General features: G+C 45.2%; 1 protein-coding gene across 1 annotated transcript; it reads left to right on the forward strand.

Moving 5' to 3' along the window:
* The first annotated feature begins 459 nt into the window (after positions 1–459).
* On the forward strand, positions 460–5861 carry S100A11 (S100 calcium binding protein A11). The gene is made up of 3 exons (XM_043879011.1): positions 460–610; positions 3890–4042; positions 5543–5861. The coding sequence occupies exons 1-3, from the start codon at positions 608–610 to the stop codon at positions 5696–5698; spliced, it is 312 nt and encodes a 103-aa protein (XP_043734946.1). The 5' UTR covers positions 460–607; the 3' UTR covers positions 5699–5861.
* Positions 5862–20076: the final 14215 nt, after the last annotated feature.

Below are 20076 nucleotides of genomic sequence, written 5' to 3' on the forward strand. Positions count from 1 at the left end.
GGGGTGTAGGGCCTTGCTTTAACTCTTAATCGGTTTATAGAGACGTTTGAGACAATGATGCTCCAGTTTGCACAAACCATCACCGTTTAGTCCGTTAATTACATCCAGTGTGAAAGAATAGACAGCCCTGGTTTCTAGGAAACAAGTACTCTGCAATCATGGCCAACGTTCCGAGTTGCTAGTCTTTTAAAGGGATCGCTCCGCCTTTAGGAAGCCGCAGAAATAGCTGGTAAGTTCGTACATGGAAGACCTGTGGAGTTGAACAGATTTCCCAAAGACCGCTACGCCAAAGTTTAAATTCATAAAAGACCAACATCTTCACAGTTCACAAGACAGGGAGAGAGAGATTGTTTTAAGGCTCCGTGAGGACAATGGGGTTTTGTGTGAGTTTTAAGGTGAAACTGCTCGTTTGGCAAAGAAAGGCGACAGCGACGAGCCCGGATCCGCGGGCCGGCGGGCGGGGCGGAGGAGGGGGCGCGTGAGTCAGGCGGGAGCCGCGCGGGGCGGAGCCGGGTGGGGCCGGCCCGGAGGCCCGGGACCCGGCCCGCCGCCCAGTGCCCGCCGCGCAGCTCCCCGCTCGTATCCGCGCGCCTCGCTCCTCTCCGACATGGTAAGCCGCGCTTTTTACTTGTCTTCCTCTTACATGAACATTTCTTTCATGTAAATTCCTTTTACATGAAAATTACAGCCACGGCATACTTTTCACCAGGCTTGATCTTTGATTTTTGAAGTGGTCGTGGCAGGAAGCAGAGCAGGACAAATAAATCTACCGGAGGGAATCAGAAGAGCAGATGGAAGGAAGAAGCCCTAAATTATACCTGGAATCACAGCCTCGGGGTAGCAGCGGGAGGCTCTTGTTTTTACGCCGAGGTCTGGGGCTGGGATAGAGGAAGTGCCCTGCGAGCCACGCCCGGCGCGGAGCCCCTCGCGCGGCGGGAAACGGGGCGAGGGGGTCCGGCCGGTGCGGGAAGCCCTTCGCCGCCGGGGCCCGCGGAGCCCGGGGTACGACCTAACGACTGGGGCGGGGGGTGAATTCTGTGTGGTGGCTCCAGTTACATATAGTTACAGAGCTAGAGGTCCGAGCCCTAGAGGGGAAATCGGAGTTTCAGTAAACGACGGGCAAGCGGCCCAGACGCGGAGACTGAAACTGAAGCCCGGCCAGGAATGTGGGAGGGCCCCGGCTCCGGGAAGCCCCCTCCTCCTCCTCTCTTCCCTCCAACCCACCGTCTTTTTAGGCGCTCCTCCGTCTCCTGTTTTTCTTCTCTCAGCTCCTTCCAGCCCCACTCTGAACTCTTTCTACCTGCATTAATCCACCCCCCCAAAATCTGCCTCTTCCTTGGCCTCTCTTTCGCGGAGTCAGCAAACTTCCGCCCGCCTGCCAAGTGGGGTTCTCTGCGCCCACGAGCTCCGAGTGGATTTTACGTAAATAGTTGAAAGAAAAGCAAAGGAAGAATAATACTTTGAGAATTATATGAAAATCAGACTTCACCATCCATATAAGTAAGGTTTTATTGGCACACGGCCACGCCCATTCATGCGTTCTCTGTGTGGTTCCTACCCTGCTACAAAAGCAGAGTGATGGAGGCCAAGTGGACCACATTGGCCTAATATATATCCCGTCTGGCACCTACAAACATGTTTGCTAACCCCTGGTTTAGTGTCAGTCTGTATCCTCGACTGCTCTTTCTTTCTTCTTTCCACGCTAAAGTGGGGAACCAAAGTCTCAAGGAACCTAGAAAAGGCAGTCCCAGCACCACCAAGTGGCGAAGACCTGAAATGACTGCCCCGGAAGAAAGAGAATGCCACCGGGACTCCTTGGAAGGAAAGGGAGCATGAGTTAAGAATGAGAACTGCAATACTTGTTTTTTCAAGTGTTACTTTTTTTTCTTTAACTTTCTCAAATGAGTGTTTAGCACGCATTTTTTACTAATAAGCTCTTTCACAGCATCCATTTACCATGCTGTTTTCTCCTTCCTCTCATTGTTCCCATCAAATAGAACTATGGGGAGCAGTGATGGGGAGCACTGGCCTCCATCCAGGCAGGAGATCGCTTTCTCTTCTCCTTCAGTCACTGATCCAACTTGGGCAAAACTTTCCTGTCTCTGGGCCTCTCTGCCGGGGAACCCTCTCCAAAGTCCCCTCCAGCACTACAGATTTTGTAATTCCACTTAGGTAATTTGATATTTGTGGTTTTTTTCTTTTGTTCTGAAAAACTACCTCGGGAAGACATGCACGGGTTTTAATTTTCTCCATGTAGCTGATAGCAACAGATTTCAAGGAGAAAAAAAATTCAGTCAAGATTGATGTTAAGGAGAGAAACAAAGGAAAAGCAGAAAGCCATTGAAACTGGAAAATGAAACCAGTCTGAGTTCTACAAAGAAAAGGGTCAGAGGATACTTCTGTAGGTCTAGAAAAAGATCACAAAGCCCTGGCTCCTCAGCCTGGAACGTTCTACCCTATCTGGTGTGCCCTCCCAGTCAACCTTGTTCCTGTCATCTGATGTGTTGGTTAGACTGGGAGATTGCAGTCCTGATAAGAAAAGCTGTTGTGCAAACACATCTGTTTCTAGGCTGTGGTATTTTGTTTCTAACCAAAACTCTGAGGCTACCAACACTTTTCTTACCTAAAGAAAAAGTTCTGACAGCGTGACTGTTGGGGAATAATCCATCTCCCATAGAGTTCTCTAGACCCCACCTCCAGAAAGGGCTTTATAGATGTTCCAGGATGCAGTGAGCACCAGGCTAGGCAGTTAAAACACCTGGAGAGACTGAAGGAGGGAAGGAGAACGGCAGCTGTGCACGTCAGTCCTTCTTAGCATGTAAATTATGCGTCCTGAAAGCCTCCAGCTCTGGGCTCCAGGGAGTGCATCCTAAGAACAAATTAACGGGATAAGTACTACGTTGCGAAAGTCACCATCATTGGTAACCTCCAGAGCGAGATAAAGCCTTGGAGGAAGGGTGTGGCCATTGACTTTTCCAGAAAGTCTTCAGTTCCTGCTCTTATCCACCAGGGGGAGCCCACGAGTTCCTCGCGTCTGGGGCCCCAGGAGCTGGCTGGAATGAAGGGCAGAGTATGACAGAATTTCCTTGAAGACTTTCCTTGTAAGGAAAGCAGAGCCCAGAATAGGATACACTCTCCTGCTCCTTCTGGTGCAACCACACCTGTGGTTCAGCTCCATAAATGCCATAGGAGCTGTGTGAGTGGCAACCTTGATCAGAGCCCCCATAGCAACCTTCTGGTTTGAAGTGACCAGAGAAGTTCCACTAGCTTTTCCTGTGGGAATTAGTGGCATCTGGGAATAGAAGGAGCAAAGGCCAAGGGTGCAGGAAGCAACCTGGAGGCTGAGATTCTAGAAGTAGCTCTGCCATGTCAATTCCCTTCTCACGCCTCAGGGTAACTATACTGTTAGTTTTCTTCTAGAAAATGTATGAGTCCTGAGAATTCAGTATTCCTTTAAAAAGAAATGCCATTTCACTAATCACAGTAACCTCTATATATTCTTTTGGAAAATAGGGAATTTTTTAATCTATACACAATGCTTGGTGGGTTGCATATTTGTGGGTATATAAGCATATATTTACCCACACATTCTAAAAGTATCAGCAAACCCTGTCACCTCATGCTCATCTAGGCAGTCTACTGCTTTCAAGTATACCAGCATGCTCACTAATTTTCACCTGGAATAAACAGGAGGCAATACAGGGAAGAAGCTCACAGAATGTGACTTTCTGTGGTTGTCTTAACCCCTTAGCCCCTAAACAATGACCTATCTTTTAGGAAACTGCTTCGACCCAAAATGAAGAGATGAGATCCTCTGGAGTGTTCTCCAGCACCCAGCTCTTGATATCCTCCCCTTATCTGAATCCTGATTTTTTTGTTTCCCCCAAAGGCAAAAGTATCCAGCCCTACGGAGACTGAACGATGCATCGAGTCTCTGATTGCTGTTTTCCAAAAGCATGCTGGAAGGGATGGTAACAACAGCAAACTCTCCAAGGCCGAGTTCCTAATCTTCATGAATACAGAGCTGGGTGCCTTCACAAAGGTACTGGTCCCAGCCCCCAACCCCAAACTACAAGACTCTGGCAGAACGGCTAGCTTGGAATGAAGGACAGCAGCTGAGCCCCCAGGGCTGAGTGAGCTCCAAATGGCTATTAAAGGATCTTTTCTTTTTTTTGAATAACATGGGATCTAAAGATCAGAGTTATCAAACTGTACATGACATAGGGAACAGTGATTTTTTTTCATTTAAGGAGATGGTTTACAAAAATGGTAAATGGAGTAATAAAAGAGTTTTCAAATGTTGTTCCTCCACCCCAAAGCCGCTAGGGTAGCCCTGTTCAGAAGAACTTTCTGTAGTGATGGAAATAATATTCTAAATATTCTATATGTGCACTACTTGATATGGTAGCCAGTAGCAATTAACAGACTGATTTTCTAAGTTAATTAAGTAGCTGTATGTAACCAGTGGATGTAAGTGTGTGTAGGTGTTGGGGTTTAGGATGAGTGGAGGATGAGGCTGATTAAGCAGGCCCTGCATCAGCTGCTGTCCTCTTTCTACCTCAGATCACTCCACTTTTATGTAGTTTGTATATTGGAGTTGCATGCGACACTTAGAAAAAGTTTTCCACTGATATTATAAAATTGAGTAATCCCCAAATGTAACAGAAAGAACCCTGGACTAGAAGCCAGAAAATCTGAGTTTGAGGGAATTCCCTGTTAGTCCAGTGGTTTGGACCCGGTGCTCTCACTGCCAAGGGCCCAGCTTCAGTCACTGGTTGGGGAACTAAGACTCCACAGACTATGAGGCACAGCCAAAAAATAAAAAAAGTTTTTTTAAGTAAATGGTTAATTTAGAAGGAAAAAAAAGCTGATTTGACTTCTGCTTAGGCCAGTCACTTCATCTGTTTGAGTCTGTTTCTATGTCTGACAAGTGGGAAAATTAGAGACATTACTTTGCCAACAAAGGTCCGTCTGGTCAAGGCTATGGTTTTTCCACTGGTCATGTATGGATGTGAGAGTTGGACTGTGAAGAAAGCTGAGTGCCGAAAAATTGATGCTTTTGAACTGTGGTGTTGGAGAAGACTCTTGAGAGTCCCTTGGACTGCAAGGAGATCCAGCCAGTCCATCCTAAAGGAGATGTGTCCTGGGTATTCATTGGAAGGACTGATGCTGAAGCTGAAACTCCAATACTTTGGCCACCTCATGTGAAGAGTTGACTCGTTGGAAAAGATCCTGATGCTGGGAGGGATTGGGGGCAGGAGGAGAAGGGGACGACAGAGGATGAGATGGCTGGATGGCATCACTGACTCGATGGGCATGAGTCTGAGCAGACTCCGGGAGTTTGTGATGGACAGGGAGGCCTGGTGTGCTGCAATTCATGGGGTCGCAAAGAGTCGGACACGACTGAGCGGCTGACCTGAACTGAACCCTGTACCTCATACTCTTGTGAGAATAAAATGTGAGAACATTTTTAAAAGCATTTTAGAAAGAACAGTATAAAGGTACTAATGTCATTATGTCATTATTGTTATTATCTTTGCAGAACCAGAAGGACCCTGGTGTCCTTGACCGCATGATGAAGAGATTGGACCTCAACTCTGATGGGCAGCTAGATTTCCAAGAATTTCTTAATCTTATTGGTGGCCTGGCCATTGCTTGCCATGAATCCTTTATTAAGTCCGCCTCTGGCCCGAAGTAAACTGGAGGAACCTGTGGGCCTAGCCTCCAGACCCACTCCCTTTCTTTCCAGCCTCTCAGCTATCTGCTCTTCACACCCCCCACATACCCTGAGCCCAGCACACCCACCTACCCAGGCAGGCCACTCCTGTTAGTAATAAAACAATATTGTTTTTTAAAACACACACTGGAGTCAGTAAATTTGTGCAAGAGTTGGGGAAAACTGGGAGGAATATAAATTAGATTGATGGGAACAGTTACTAGAAGTTGCATTGTAAATAGTAAAAATGTATCTTTGGAGTATACATAATCATGACTAATGATACCAACAGAATCATCTCTAAATTACTCAGCCTGATAGATGTCACTTGTCACTATTCACTCATTGTCTACAACCCTACTACAGGCACTGTCAGAGGCTCCAAGGATACAGTCAGCAAGACAGATACGGCCCTGCCTTCACAGAGGTTACTTTCAGTTGAGGGAAACAATAAATGGATAAACAAAGGACTATGAGAGTACCCAAAAAAAGTTGTCTTTCTGAAAGCCAAATTGAATTCTTTTCAAAAACTTGATTAGGGAAATTCACTGAAGATCACTGCGGTTGATGTAAGTGTAGCTGAGACAACTAAACAAATGTGAAAAACTGCAAAAATCTAAAAGCATCATTTCTTCAGACTACCTCACAAGTATCTTTCAATTCCTCCACTTAAAAAAAGGAACTAGGGCTCCCTTGGTGGCCCAGGGGTAAAGAATATGCCTGCCAGTGCAGGAGACATGGGTTTGATTACTGGGCCAGGAAGATCCCACATGCCACAGACCAACTAACCCTATGCACCACAATTAATGAACCTGGGAGCCACAACTACTAAAGCCCTCATGCCCTGGAGCCTATGCTCCACAGCAAGAGAAGCCGCCACGATGAGGAACCTGAGAACCGCAAGTAGAGAATAGCCCCCCTCACTGAAAGTAGAGAAAAGCCTGTGCAGCAACAAAGACCCAGCATAGCCTAAAATAAATAAATTTTTATAAAGGAACTGAAATTTATTGACTGTGATTTATGCAAGAAAGGCAGTATAGCAGAATACTGGTAAATGTAAGTTTAAATATTTAAAATACCATTTTTATGAATACCCATTTTAACTGTATTTTCTTCTTTTTTTTTTTAGTAAACCAGCCAACTGCTGGTCTCTACCCTTCAGAAAAGACAGCCTCTACCATTTCCCAATAAACTTTTTCTTCTCCCTGCCTGTTTGATCTCTTCCACTCCTCTCACTACCCACAGTTTTTAAAGGCAAACTTGGTGTCACTCCCTTGGTTAAAACCAAGCATTAATTCCTCTTAACATGCAAGATGAAATCCACAGTCATCTTGGGGTGCCCAGGGGCCTTCAGGGTGTGTCCCTACCCCCTTCTGCAGCCTCATTTCTGCTTCTCTAGCCTTGCCAAACACTCCTGAACTGATAACTAGTGCTGTGCCTCTGTCCCTTCATAATCTCTTCTTGCGGCCCTGAAAGCCCTCCCACCTGTTTCTCCTTGTTCTGCAGAGCAGCATCTCTGTAGTGTCGCCTCCCCCAGAAGCCTCCCCTTCCCTCCCCTCCTGTACCACAGCAGGTTTTAATGCTCTTATTCTATGCATCCATGGCACTCTGTTCTCACCTGTCAGCACTTACCACTCTGAATTGTAATGGTGCTTTTGCTTGTCTGTCTTCCCAGGCTTGACTTTGAACTCAACAACAGGGACTTAGTTCAATGCACAGAGGAGCCTGGCAGGACACCGTTAGGGGTCGTCAAAAGTCAAGAAAATGACTGAGCACAACAACAACACGTCACTAATACCTAGTGTGGTGCCTGGCAGATGGTGGGTCTGAAAAGGTAGATAATGCTGTAAAATCTGACATGGGACACTGTCAGAGTTCCCACAGGTAACGCATGTTCACCAGGGTCACTGAGGAAAGTTTAATGAGACTGTTAGCAAGGTGTGTTCCAGGACAAGAGAAACACAAGCGACGGCAAAGCACCAGGACTAGCAAAACTTGGAAGCTGTGACCACCGTGGGTCTGACTGGGCAAGGCAGGGAACAGTTCCTGGAAGCTACAAGAGCCGTGGGCAAGGGAGAGGGTCCCCACAGATGCTGTGGCCTTTATTAGAGAAATACAGTTACTGTCAGACCATAGGAGGAAGGTGGGAGCCACGGGGATACATACCAATATCTCTCTCCTCTCACCTTCTGATCTTCAGCAGTGCCTCCAGTGGGACAGCCCAACTGGAAGGTTGAGCAGGGCAGAAAAACATAGAAAGTGAATCTGGAGGGGCAAAGAGAATATCCATCACATCGTAGAAAGGTAAGATCAGTATTTCTGTACCACACAGTTAACTGCTGTGAGAGAATTTGAGGATAAAGTGCCAACACTAACGCAGATAGATATTTTTTAACATATATTTTTATTTTATATTGAAATATTTTTTTATTATGGTTAAATTTACCTAACATGAAATTTGACATTTTCATCATTTTTAAGTATACAGTTCAGAAACATTAAGTACATTCACACTGTTGTGCAACCTTCATTATTACTCATCTCCAGAACATTTCCATCTTCCACAACTGAAATCCTATACTCACTGAACAATAACTCCCACTCCCCTCTCCTCCCATCCCTGGCCACCAACATTCTACTCTCTGTATCTGAATTTTATTACTGCAGGTACCTCATATAAGTGGAATCATACCATATATATATATATATAGGTAACTGTCTTACTTCACTTAGCATAACATTCTCAAGGGTCATCCATGTCATGTGTGGCACATGTCAGAATTTCCTTCCTTTTTAAGGCTGAATAATATTCCATTGTACGTTTGTTGTTTAGTTGTTAAGTCATGTCCAACTCTTTTGCAACCCCATGGACTGTAGCCCACCCAGCTCCTCTGTCCGTGGGATTTCCCAGGCAAGTAAAAGGGAGTGGGTTGCCATTTCCTTCTCCAGGGGATCTTCCCAACCCAGGGATCAAAACCACATCTGCTGCACTGGCAGGCAGATTCTTTACCACTGAGCCACCAAGGAAGCCCATATATATATATATATAACATTGTTTATCCACTCACCCGACAATGGACGCTTGGATTGCTTTCACCTTTTGGTTATTGAAAATCATGCTACTGTAAACACGGGTGTACAAATATATGTTGGAGTGCCTGCATTCAACTCTTGGATTATACACCCAGATATTCTCAGGTGGCACCAGTGGAAAAGAATCTGCCTGCCAATGCAGGCGACGTAAGAGACGCAGGTTCTATCCCTGGGTCAGGAAGATCCCCTAGAGAACAGCATGGCAATCCACTCCACTATTCTTGCCTGGAAAATTCCACAAAGAGTAGCCTGGCGGGTTACAGTCTATGCGGTCCATACAGTCCAAAAAAGCCAGACACATCTGAGCATGCACACAAGGAAAAGAAAAGGAATGGAAATTCTATGTTTTATTTTTTAAGAGCCACCATACCATTTTCCCCAGGAGCTGCACCATTTTACATTTCCATCAGCAATGGACAAGCAATGTCCAATTTCTTCACATCCTTACCAACACTTGCTATTTTCTGATTTTTGTTTAATAGTTAACCTAATGGGCATGATTGGTATTTCATTGTTTTTATTTGCTTTTCCCTAATAATTAGTGACACTGAGCATCTTTTCATGTACTTATTAGTCACTTAAATATCTTCACTAGAAAAATATTTGAGTCCTTTGCCCATTCTTCCCAACTTTACTGAGATATAATTGGTATACAAAAAACTGCACATAATTTACGTATACAATTTGGTGACTTTGTTCATTTTTTAATTGGGTTGTGTGATATTTTTTATACTGAATTGTAGGAGTTCTTTAGATATTCTGTGTATTAATCCCTTATCAGATACATGATTTGCAAATATTTTCTCCCATTCTGTAGGTTGCATTTTCACTCTATTGATAGGGTACTTTGACACACAAAAGTTTTTAATCTTGATGAAACTGTAATTTTAATTTTGAATGTATCTATTTTTCTTTTATTGCCTGTGTTCCTCTATCATATCCAAAAAATCATTGCCAAATCAAATGAAGAATATTTAAAAAAGAAAAGAAAAAAAATCAAGGAAAGATCCATTCCTTTTTAGGAAGATTTGGGTCATGATGTTAGGACTTTTGTCAAGATGGGGATAGAGCCAATATAGCAAGCCCCTTCCTACTGAAAATAATGCTAGATAAAATGGAACCCCCTCCAAAGAAATAGTTTAAATACTTAGTTGAAAAATCAGAAAGAAGAATATCTAGATCCCCAAAGCAAAACAAGAATGCATAGCTGTAACTGTGCCAGAACTGAGGTCATGTGAATCCGAACTGCAGAACAGGGACCAAGCTCTTAGCTAAAGGAGATAAACCACTGAAGAGTCGGCCTAACAGTGATGAAGACTGAGAAACTCAGCTCACCCCCCACCCCAGATAAACAGAAGGAGCCACAGGGGGAATAAAGTCATCCGAGAAAGGACAAAATGCCACACTTGTGCTTCCTGGAGGCATAGGACTCAAACACACACTGCTCCCTGGTACAGAATTCCCAGGTTAAAAAGTGCTCCAGAGCAGTAAACACAACATAAAACCCCAGGGAAATGCAAACCACCTCATGGAAACAACTCCAGTCTTTGGGGGGATTTCCACAGAAGATAAATCCCACTAAAATGAGCTCACAAATATTATACTGCACACACAGGACTCCCAATACATGTAACAGATAAGAAACTTTGCACCCAATTAAAGAGAGCAATATGGAACTGACTTGAACATGAGAATGTTTAAAATATTCAAATAAGTAAAGGCGGGAAGTAAGATATATAAACAAGAATAGGGGGTACATGAAGAAGGGGAAAAAAAAGAAGCAAATACAGATCCTATAAGTGAAATATATAGTCATGCAACTGTATAAAAGATCATGAAGTTGAACGTTGCACCAGTTCCTGGCCCTGCTGGGGTGACAAACGGGAGGATCTGTCCCCACGAGCTACACCTCACGGAGACCTTGCTGATTCACCACACCCACCCACCTCACAACAACCCTATTGTATTCTCCACAAACCTGGTGAGAGAGGTTTTGGGAATTTGAGCAGACTGGGGAGGATCACACCTGTATAGCAGGAGCAATAATTCATGCTTTGTCTCTCTGCTCTCCCTAATCTCCTAAATCTCCCTCAGTCACCAGTGAAAGCATTCCTGGATGGCCACAGTCAAGAAAGAAGACTCAGAGAGGAAGGCAAGTCTGTACTGGCTGGGAACTGGCTCTCAGTGTAGAGAACTCCCCGTGAGAAAAGGAAGCAGGGGCAGAGAGGAGCAACGGTCATTCTGGGTCTTCGCCCCACCTCTCTCAGCTGAGAATGCAACCCACGCAGCGAGAAATGTTGCTCTTATCAGAGTCATGTTTCATCCTCACAGCGGCTTAGGGTCAACGTCATCTTTAAACGTGATGTATGGAGTCGCCAGAACTCATGGTAGGAATGCCAAACAAAGATGACTTCAGGAACGTTGCAAGTCCAGTCCACAAAGAGATTCACTTCTGACAGAGGAAGAAAACCAAAGGCGAAAGTTACAGAAGGTGTACATTAACATCAAGTCCATGGCAGAGGTTGCTTCATAAACCTGAGTGACCTCTCCTCATTTCATCACCATGAAACCCCCTGAATGGACGGCTGAAAGTTTTGGTCTCTCTCTACTGACCTCTGAGGAGGAGACAGGAACTAGATATTAAGTTCAATCACCAATGGCCAATGATTTAATCAATCATGCCTATGTAATGAACTCTTCATAAAAACCCAAAGGACAGGGTTTGGAGAACCTCTGGCCTGGTGAACACAAGGAGAGAGGAGAGGGCTCTGAGAGGACACAGAAACTCTTTCCTGCAAACCTTGCCCTATTTATCTCTTCCACCTGACTGTTCCTAAGTTATGTGTGTGTTAGTTATTTGCTCAGTCGTGTCTGACTCTATGCGACCCCATGGACTAGCCCGCCAGGCTCCTCTATCCATGGAATTTTCCAGGCAAGAATACTGGAGTGGGTTGCCATATTCTTTTATAATAAACCAGTAATCTAATAAAGACAATGTTTCTCTGAGTTCTGTGAGCCACTGTAACAAAGTGATGGCACCCAAGGAGGCAGTCGTGGGAACCTCCAAATTATAGCCAGTCCGTCAGAAGCACAGGTGACAACCTGGACTTTCAATTGGCTATGAAGTGAGGGGAGGGAAACAGTCTTGTGGGACTGAGCCCTTAACCTATGGGGTCTGACCCAGTCTCCAGGGAGACAGTGTCAGAATGGAGTTAAATCATAGGACACCCAGCGTGCCAGGGAATTGCTTGGTGGTATTGGGAGAAAACCCACACATAGTAGCTGGTGTCAGAATCATTACCTAGCATCTTCTAAAAGTGACCAGTGGGATTGTTTTGTTGTAGCTATTTAGTATCATTTATTAACTCTTGGATTTAAGCTTATTATGTATGTTTCCATTATTTTCCTTATCAGTGCTCATATTGTCTCATGTTTGGCTAGTGGGAGTCCTTTGCTGCTGCTGCTGCTGCTAAGTCGCTTCAGTCATGTCTGACTCTGTGCGACCCCATAGACGTCAGCCCACCAGGCTCCCCCGTCTCTGGGATTCTCCAGGCAAGAACACTGGAGTGGGTTGCCATTCCCTTCTCCAATGAGTGAAAGTGAAAAGTGAAAGTGAAGTCGCTTAGTCGGTCCAACTCTTAGCGATCCCATGGACTGCAGCCTACCAGGCTCCTCCGTCCATGGAATTTTCCAGGCACGAGTACTGGAGTGGGGTGTCATTGCCTTCTCTGGGGAGTCCTTTGGGTTGGGTCCTAAGTCCCTATTACATGGCCCCAGTAGTCTGATAACTTCCTTCTTCCTGGTATAAGATGTTCCTAGCTCATCTAGTACATTTCTTACACCAGACGTTTTTTCAAGGATCCCTTCTTCCTTTTAGCAACCTCTCATCCTTTTTGTTTCCTTTGCCAACTCCTTTTCTTGTACCTTAACTCAAACTCAGGGACTATCTTGATGGTTCAGGGGCTAAGACTTCATACTCCCAAGGTAAGGGGCTCAGGTTCCATCCCAAGTCATAAAACTAGATCCCACAATGCCACAGCTAAGAGCCAGTGTGTTGCAACTAAGACCTGGCACAGCCAAATAAATAAATAGTTTTTAAAAAAAGACTCAAACTCAGCCTTTGACCTTTTACGTCCTTTTACGTCCCTATAGTTTCTCCCATCAGTGAAAGTCACAATTGGTCACACTTCAACTAGCACTCCATGTTGGTCTATATTTCTGCACTCTTAACAAGAATAAGCTCTTCAACCTGGTTCGTCAGCCTTCCACTACCTCTGCACCTCTGCTATTTCTTCCTTCACATGGAATTCAATTTGACATGATTCAATTTAAATTTGTTGAGTGCCTTCTATGTCCTAAATGTCATATGCTTGTTGTTGGCATTGATGGTAATAATTCTAATAGCTATTAACTTTTATTAAGTATTTACCATGTATCTGAGAGCTTTGCATGCATCAGTTGCTCAGTCATGTCTGACTCTTTGCAACCCCATGGACTGTAGCCCATCATGATCCTCTGTCCATGGGATTTTCCAGGCAAGAATACTGGAGTGGGTTGCCATTTACTCCTCCGGGGAATCTTCTCGACTCAGGGATCTAACCCAAGTTTTTTGCATTTCCTGCAATGGCAGGCAAATTCTTTACCACAGTGCCACCTGGGACTTTACATACATTATATCTTAACAATTATTTCTCTTAACAATTCTATAATATACTCACAATTATTAATGTATATTTCATGGAGTAAGATACTAAGGCACAGAAAGACTGAGAACCTTCCCTAGGTCTCACAGCAAATAAGACGCAAGGCAACTCTGTCTGACTCCACATGATGGTTAGTTTTATGTGTCACCTTGAGGGGGCAAAAGGGATGCCCAGATAGCTGATAGAACATTATTTCTGGTGTACTGTGAGGGTGTTTCTGAAAGAGATTAGCATTTGTATCAGGAGACTGAGTAAAGCAAAGGGTCCACCCCACTGTGAACGGGCAGCAGCCCATCCCTGAGAGTCTGAGTAGAACAAAAGACAGAAGAACGGTGAATTCACCCTTTCTGACTGAGACATCCACTTCTCCGGCTCTCTGACTTTGACTCTCATGGTTCTCTGACTTTCAGACTCAGGTGGGGACTTACAACATCTATCCTCTGAATTCTTGAGCCTTTTGTCTTGGACTAAATTATAGTACCAGCTTCCCAGGACCTCCAGCTTGCAGACAACATATCATGGGACTTCTCAGCCTCCATCAGCCATTTGCTATAATTAATTTCCTTCTATTTGTATCCATATATCCTTTTGGTTATGTTCCTCTGGAGAACTCTGACTAACACACTCCCAAACCCTATCTTGACCACTAATCCATTTGTTTGTTTCCCTCCCCTCTGTTTGGCCTAATTCCACATATTCTACAAAACTGACCTCAGGTCTCCTGTCCTCTAAGAAGCCTCTTTTCGCACTCTGACCAGTGCGGCTCATCTTCTCCCTAAACTCCTTCACTGCCAATGAGGCACTTCAGAACACACTGTATGCAGTTTCGCTCCACTCAGCTGCAGATTCTGATTCCCTGAGTCTGGGGTGGAACCTGAGACTCTGCATTTCTAACAAGCTCCCAGGTGATGCTGCTGCTTCTGGTCCATGAACTATATTTTAAGTAGCCAGGATATAGGAGACATACACACGTATTTTCATCAAGTATATTTACTAAAACATGAACAACAGCTATCTCTGGATACTTCCTTCTTTCTTTCTGTCTTGGCTGCTCTACACAGCATGCAGGATCTTAGTTCCCTGAAAAGGGGTTGAACACCTTGAACCCATGTCCCTGTAGTAGAAGCATGGAGTCCTAACCACTGAACCACCAGGGACATCCCCCCTTTTTTTAAATTTATATGTTTCTATATTCTTCAATTTTCTATCAATGGATACAGATTATTTTTATAATCAGAACGATGTATATAAGTATTAAGTTCACAATGATTCTCACAGTATTCAAAATAAAGCTCAAATCTCTTCACTCAGCACCAGTAGCTCTTTGTGATCTGGCCCTTTGCAGATTCTGTGTCCTAATCTCTGGCAACCTCTGAATACACTTTCCACATACCCACAAAACCTTCCAAATCATCTGTAGTTCTCTAGACACTTTTCCCTACTCTCTCATCCCCCCACCTTCCTCTGACTCACCCTTCAAGTTAGTCTCAAGTGGCTGCCTCCTTCAGAAAGCCTCCCCCAACTCCACCATCTCTGCTCTCTGCTCTGCGCAACAACCAGAGACATGCTGGCCACAATACTTTTCACCTCACATGTTGTTTTGTCCACCTTCCTTGCTAGACTGGGGTCCCCCAAGCAGAGACTATCTTTATTTCTATATTCTCAGCATTTAGATAGTGCCAGGCATGTAGCTGGCACTCAGGAAGTTTCTGAATGGATATACAAAAATGACTTGCAAAATGCTACATGTGGACTTACCTGGTGGCACAGTGGATAAGAATCCACCTGCCAATGCGGGGGGACATAGTTTCCATCTCTGGTTCAGGAAGATTCTACATTCCACAAAGCAACCAAGCCCGCACCCCACAACTACTGAGCCTGCACACCACAGCCCATGAGCCACAATGACTGAAGCCTGGAGCCTATGCTCCGCAACAAGAAAAGCTACTGCAATGAGAAGCCCACGGACTATAACCAAGAGTAGCTCCCGCCTGCCACAGCTAGTGCAAAGCAACGAAGACCCAGCAAGGCCAAAAATAAACAAAATTTAAAATGCTGTGGGCTTCCCAAATATTGTTCTTATTATCCTTACTATGAAGATGAAAAAACAAATTCAGACCACTAGGTGACTTGTCCTAAGTCTCAAAGCTAATGAATGGGAGAAACTGGTTACCATGAGATTTATATATGCATCTTATATATGATCTCTCTATATATCGATATATTCTCTTAATTTCAAATGCATTTTAATAACCCTACATTTTTACTCCCCTCCTGCTGTGATTATTGTTTTCAACATCTTATTTAATATCTTTTTGTTTCATATATCCTTTAACTATTTATTGCAGATATAGATGATTTTACTACTTCTGTCTTTTAACCTTTCTACTAGCTTTGTACATGATTGATTTACTACCTTTACAATATATCTGCATTTACCAATGAGTTTTTTTTCCTTTCATAATTTTTACATTTCTAGTTGTACCTTTTCTTTTTTGCTTAGAGAAATTCCTTTGACATTTCTTGTAAAGCTGTTTGGTGGTGCTCAACTCTTTTAGTTTTTGCTTGTCTATAAAACTTCTGATCTTTCCATCAAATCTGAATGAGAGGCTGGCTGGGTAAAGCATTCTTGGTTGGAGGTGTTTTCCTTTCATCACCTTAATTATACCATGCCACTCCTTTCTGGCCTGCAGAGTTTCTGCTGAAAAGTCAACTGATGGCCTTATGGGAGTTCCTGTTGTACGGAACTTGTTTTTCCCTTGTTGCTTTTAACAGTGTCTCTTCATCTTTAATTTTTGCCATCTTAATTACACTGTGTCTTGGTGTGGTCCTCTTTGGGTCATCCTGTTTGGAACTTTCTGTGCTTCCTGGACCTGGACGTCTGTTTCCTTTCTCAGGTTAGGTAGGTTCTCAGCTATTAAGGGTTCAAATACATTCTTTGCCCCTTACTCTCTCTCTTCTCCTTCAAGGACCCCTATTAGTACACTTGAGTGTCTCAAAAGGTCCCTTAAACTGTTCTCATATCTTTTGGGGATTCCCTGGTGGCTCAGATGATAAAGAATCTGCCTGCAAACCTGGGTTCAATCCCTGGGTTAGGAAGATCCCCTGGAGAAGGCAATAGCAACCCACTCCAGTATCTTGCCTGGAGAATTCCATGGACAGAGGAGCCTGGTGGGCTACAGTCCATGGGGTAGCAAAGAGTTGGCCACAACTGAGTGACTAACACACACACTGTCATCTCTTTTAATTCTTTTTTTCTTTTCTCTATTCAGCTTCTGTGATTTCCACTACTATCTTTTATCTCACTGATTCATTCTTCTGTATTATTTAATCTAACTATTGATTCTTTCTAGGGCATTCTTTTTACTATGGTTATTGTATTCTTCATCCCTGTTAGTTCTTATTTATATTTTTTCACACTTTATTTAAAACTTCTAACTTCTCACTGTGTTCATCCATTCTTCTTCCAGGTTCTTTGATCACTTTATGATCATTACTTTGAACTCTTTATTGAATAGATTACTTATCTCCACTTCACTTAGCTTTCCTGGAGTTTTGTCTTATTCATTTGTTTGGAACATATTTCTCTGGTGCCTCATTTGCCTAATTTGTTGTTTATATTTCTATGTATCTGGTAGGTTGGTTATATTTCTCAACCTTGGAGATGTGGCCTTTTGTAGGAAATGTCCTATGAGTTTAGGCAGCGCATTCCCTTCTGGTCACCAGAGCTACATGCTCTAGGGGTGACTTCTATGTGGGCTGCGTGGACCCTTCTGTCGTGGCGGCAGACTACCATGGGCAATCTGGCAGGCACGGCTAGACCCTGATCCAGTGGGCTGCCAGGCCCAGCCTTGTGTGGAGGCTGCTGACTGCTGGTTGATGGGCTGGGTCACAAGGCAGCCAGCTGCAGAACCCCAGGCTGGGGCGGGGTTGGCCCCTGGGGTAGTGCTGGCTCACTGGTGAATAGGGCTGGATCATGGGGCGGCCGGCTGAAGAGTTCAAGGTATCTCAGCACTAGTGTTGGCCTGCTGGTGGGTGGGGCCAAGGCCCAAGGGTGTCTAGTTACAGGGCCCTGGGGGTCCTGAAGCTGGCATCAGCCTGCTGATATCCAGTGGAGCCAGATCCCAGGACCTCTGGTCGAGGGCCCCGCTGGCCATGTTGGCCAGCTGGTAGAGAGGGCCAGGGCTCAGGGAGCTCCCAGGCCTGTTCCAGCCTGCTGATGAGTTGGCTGTGTCCTGCCATGGCAGACTGCAGGTCTGCAGTGGCTCTGGGGCTGGTGTCTGCCGGCTGGTGAATGGGGTTGGGGTCCAGGGGATGTTGGGGCTGGCGCCTGCCCCCTGGTGTGTGGGGCCAGGTCCTAGACCAAATGGGAGAACCAGAATTCAAACCCCAGTTTTCTAATCCTCTCTCTACTTTATCTCAACTACTTTCATTAAATACAAACAAGAAAAAAGTACATCACCCTATGCTGGATCAAGTAGATGGAGAGTTGGTTCCTAAGAGTGATGCCAAAAGCTCAGCTTCTCTATACATGGATGTCCAATCAAATCTCGAAGACAGGGTTTTGGGTGAAGTAGAAGATAGCTTTATTGCTTTGCCAGGCAAAGGGGAACACTGTGGGCTCATGCCATCAAAACAATGTGTCCCAACTTGGGGAAGATAGCAACAAGTTTTATAGTAAGCGTTCAAAGAGGGCATGATCAGCTTGTGGACATTGTTCTGATGGGTTGGTGGTGAGCTAAGTAGGAGTCAGCATTGTCAGCCTTCAGGTCAACTGGTCTGGGGTCTACATGCCTGTGGCCAGCCTACCATCCTTAATCATTAACTTCTCCCACCTGGAAGAGGTTTCAATATCCGCAAAATAGCTTGAAAATATTGTTGTGTGTATCCATTGATGGGGAAGCAGGACCTTGCCCCAAGGATGCTCTTGCTTGTTTATTTCTCTGCATACCCTCCCTTCCCTAACAACGGCTTGAATCTGCCCATTGGAACTCAGGGAAGGTCATGTAGGCTGAATGAAGGTTTCTGTATTGGCAGGCAGGTTCTTTACCACTGAGCCACCAGGAAAGCCCTTCTTAACCTTAGGGCATGCCACTCTGGGCCAGGACCACTCCTCTCAGCAATTCGAGTTTTCTGTTGTTTGCACTCTGTGCCTTGTGGGACCTGTTACATGGGCAGGGATCCAACCTGGGCCATGGTAGGGGAAGCCGGGGATCCTAACCACGAGACCACCAGGGAATTCCTTCAGCAACCCATGTCGACCCACGATTTACACTTCCTGCCAACATCCACCGAGGGTCAACATTCACTGTATTCTGTTCAGAATACAGAACACGCCAAGACAAACCTCTGTCCCCAAGGATCCCATAGGCGCTGAGGGAGACAAACAAGTGCACAATTTCTAGATGCTGTAATGAGTGCCACGAGTTGCTAGGGGAGGGCCCCAGATGTGGGGGTGGAAGGTGGGCAGGGGAATTCAGGGAGGCTTTACAATGAAGATGATATATGACCAGAACCTGGAGGGTGTCTGGTTCTGTAGCCAGTCAGTACATCTACCTTCTGCCCCCTCTTTGCTCTCTTCTATACTGTCCATCTCCTCGGAGGGGTGTGAACTCCTCAAGCACAGGGAACGTGTCACCTTCATCCATGCATTCCCTAAAGCACCCAGCCCAGCAGCTGCACCCAGCTTTCCAAACACCAGTGTGATGCTCTCATCACATCCTGCCAGACCCTGGCCTGACCATGAAACATGCCCAAGGAGCCAAAGGGCCGTGCCCAGGGAGGCAGACAACTGAGACAGCCTATGTCTACTCACTCTCACAAAGCAGGTCACTCCCACTTAGAAATCCCACTGGGGGTTTGTTCATCACCTTCCTTCCCAAGCCAGTGTTTCCTCTCTGCACTGGGCAGGCACCACGATACTCCAGGTGCCCAGGCTGGACAATTCTGGGTGGGTGGTCATGATTGTTCCTCTTCCTCGCGCCCTGCAGCTCAGTAGCGGCCGCCCTGAGGACTCTTTCTGCAGATTTTTCTCAAATCTGTACTTTCCTGTCTACCTTACCACCACCATTCCAGTGCAGGCCTGTATCATCACCAGCCTCACCTGTCATCTTCTGGCCCCCATTCTCCCCCACCCCCAGTGGTCAGTGGTTCCACTTCCTGTAATATAGTTGTATTTACAATTTAAATCTGTCGTCTGGAACTCGAAAGCATCAATAGTCGAGCTCTTATCCCTCACGTTAACCCCTTTTCTAGTTGTACTTGTTGCTTCTCCAGATGTGTCCTGCACATCCGCTCCTCTGTATTTTTATTCATGTTATTTCCCCCCTTGGATTGTCCTCCTCTCCGTACCTGTTCCACATGCCCCACTGATACCTAGCAAACGGGATAGAGACCCACTGTTCAAGACTCTTGTCAAATTCTATCTTCCATGAAGTTACTCTTAAGGATCCTAGCAGAGGGAGACAGCTTTTCCAAATTCTTGCTGGTCTTACTGTCTATACCCCATGCAACACTGGCCACACACACTACCTCCTATCAGAGCTATTTGGGAACATTCCCTTT

This window comes from Cervus elaphus, chromosome 20, assembly GCF_910594005.1.
Source record: "Cervus elaphus chromosome 20, mCerEla1.1, whole genome shotgun sequence".
Lineage (NCBI taxonomy): Eukaryota > Metazoa > Chordata > Mammalia > Artiodactyla > Cervidae > Cervus > Cervus elaphus.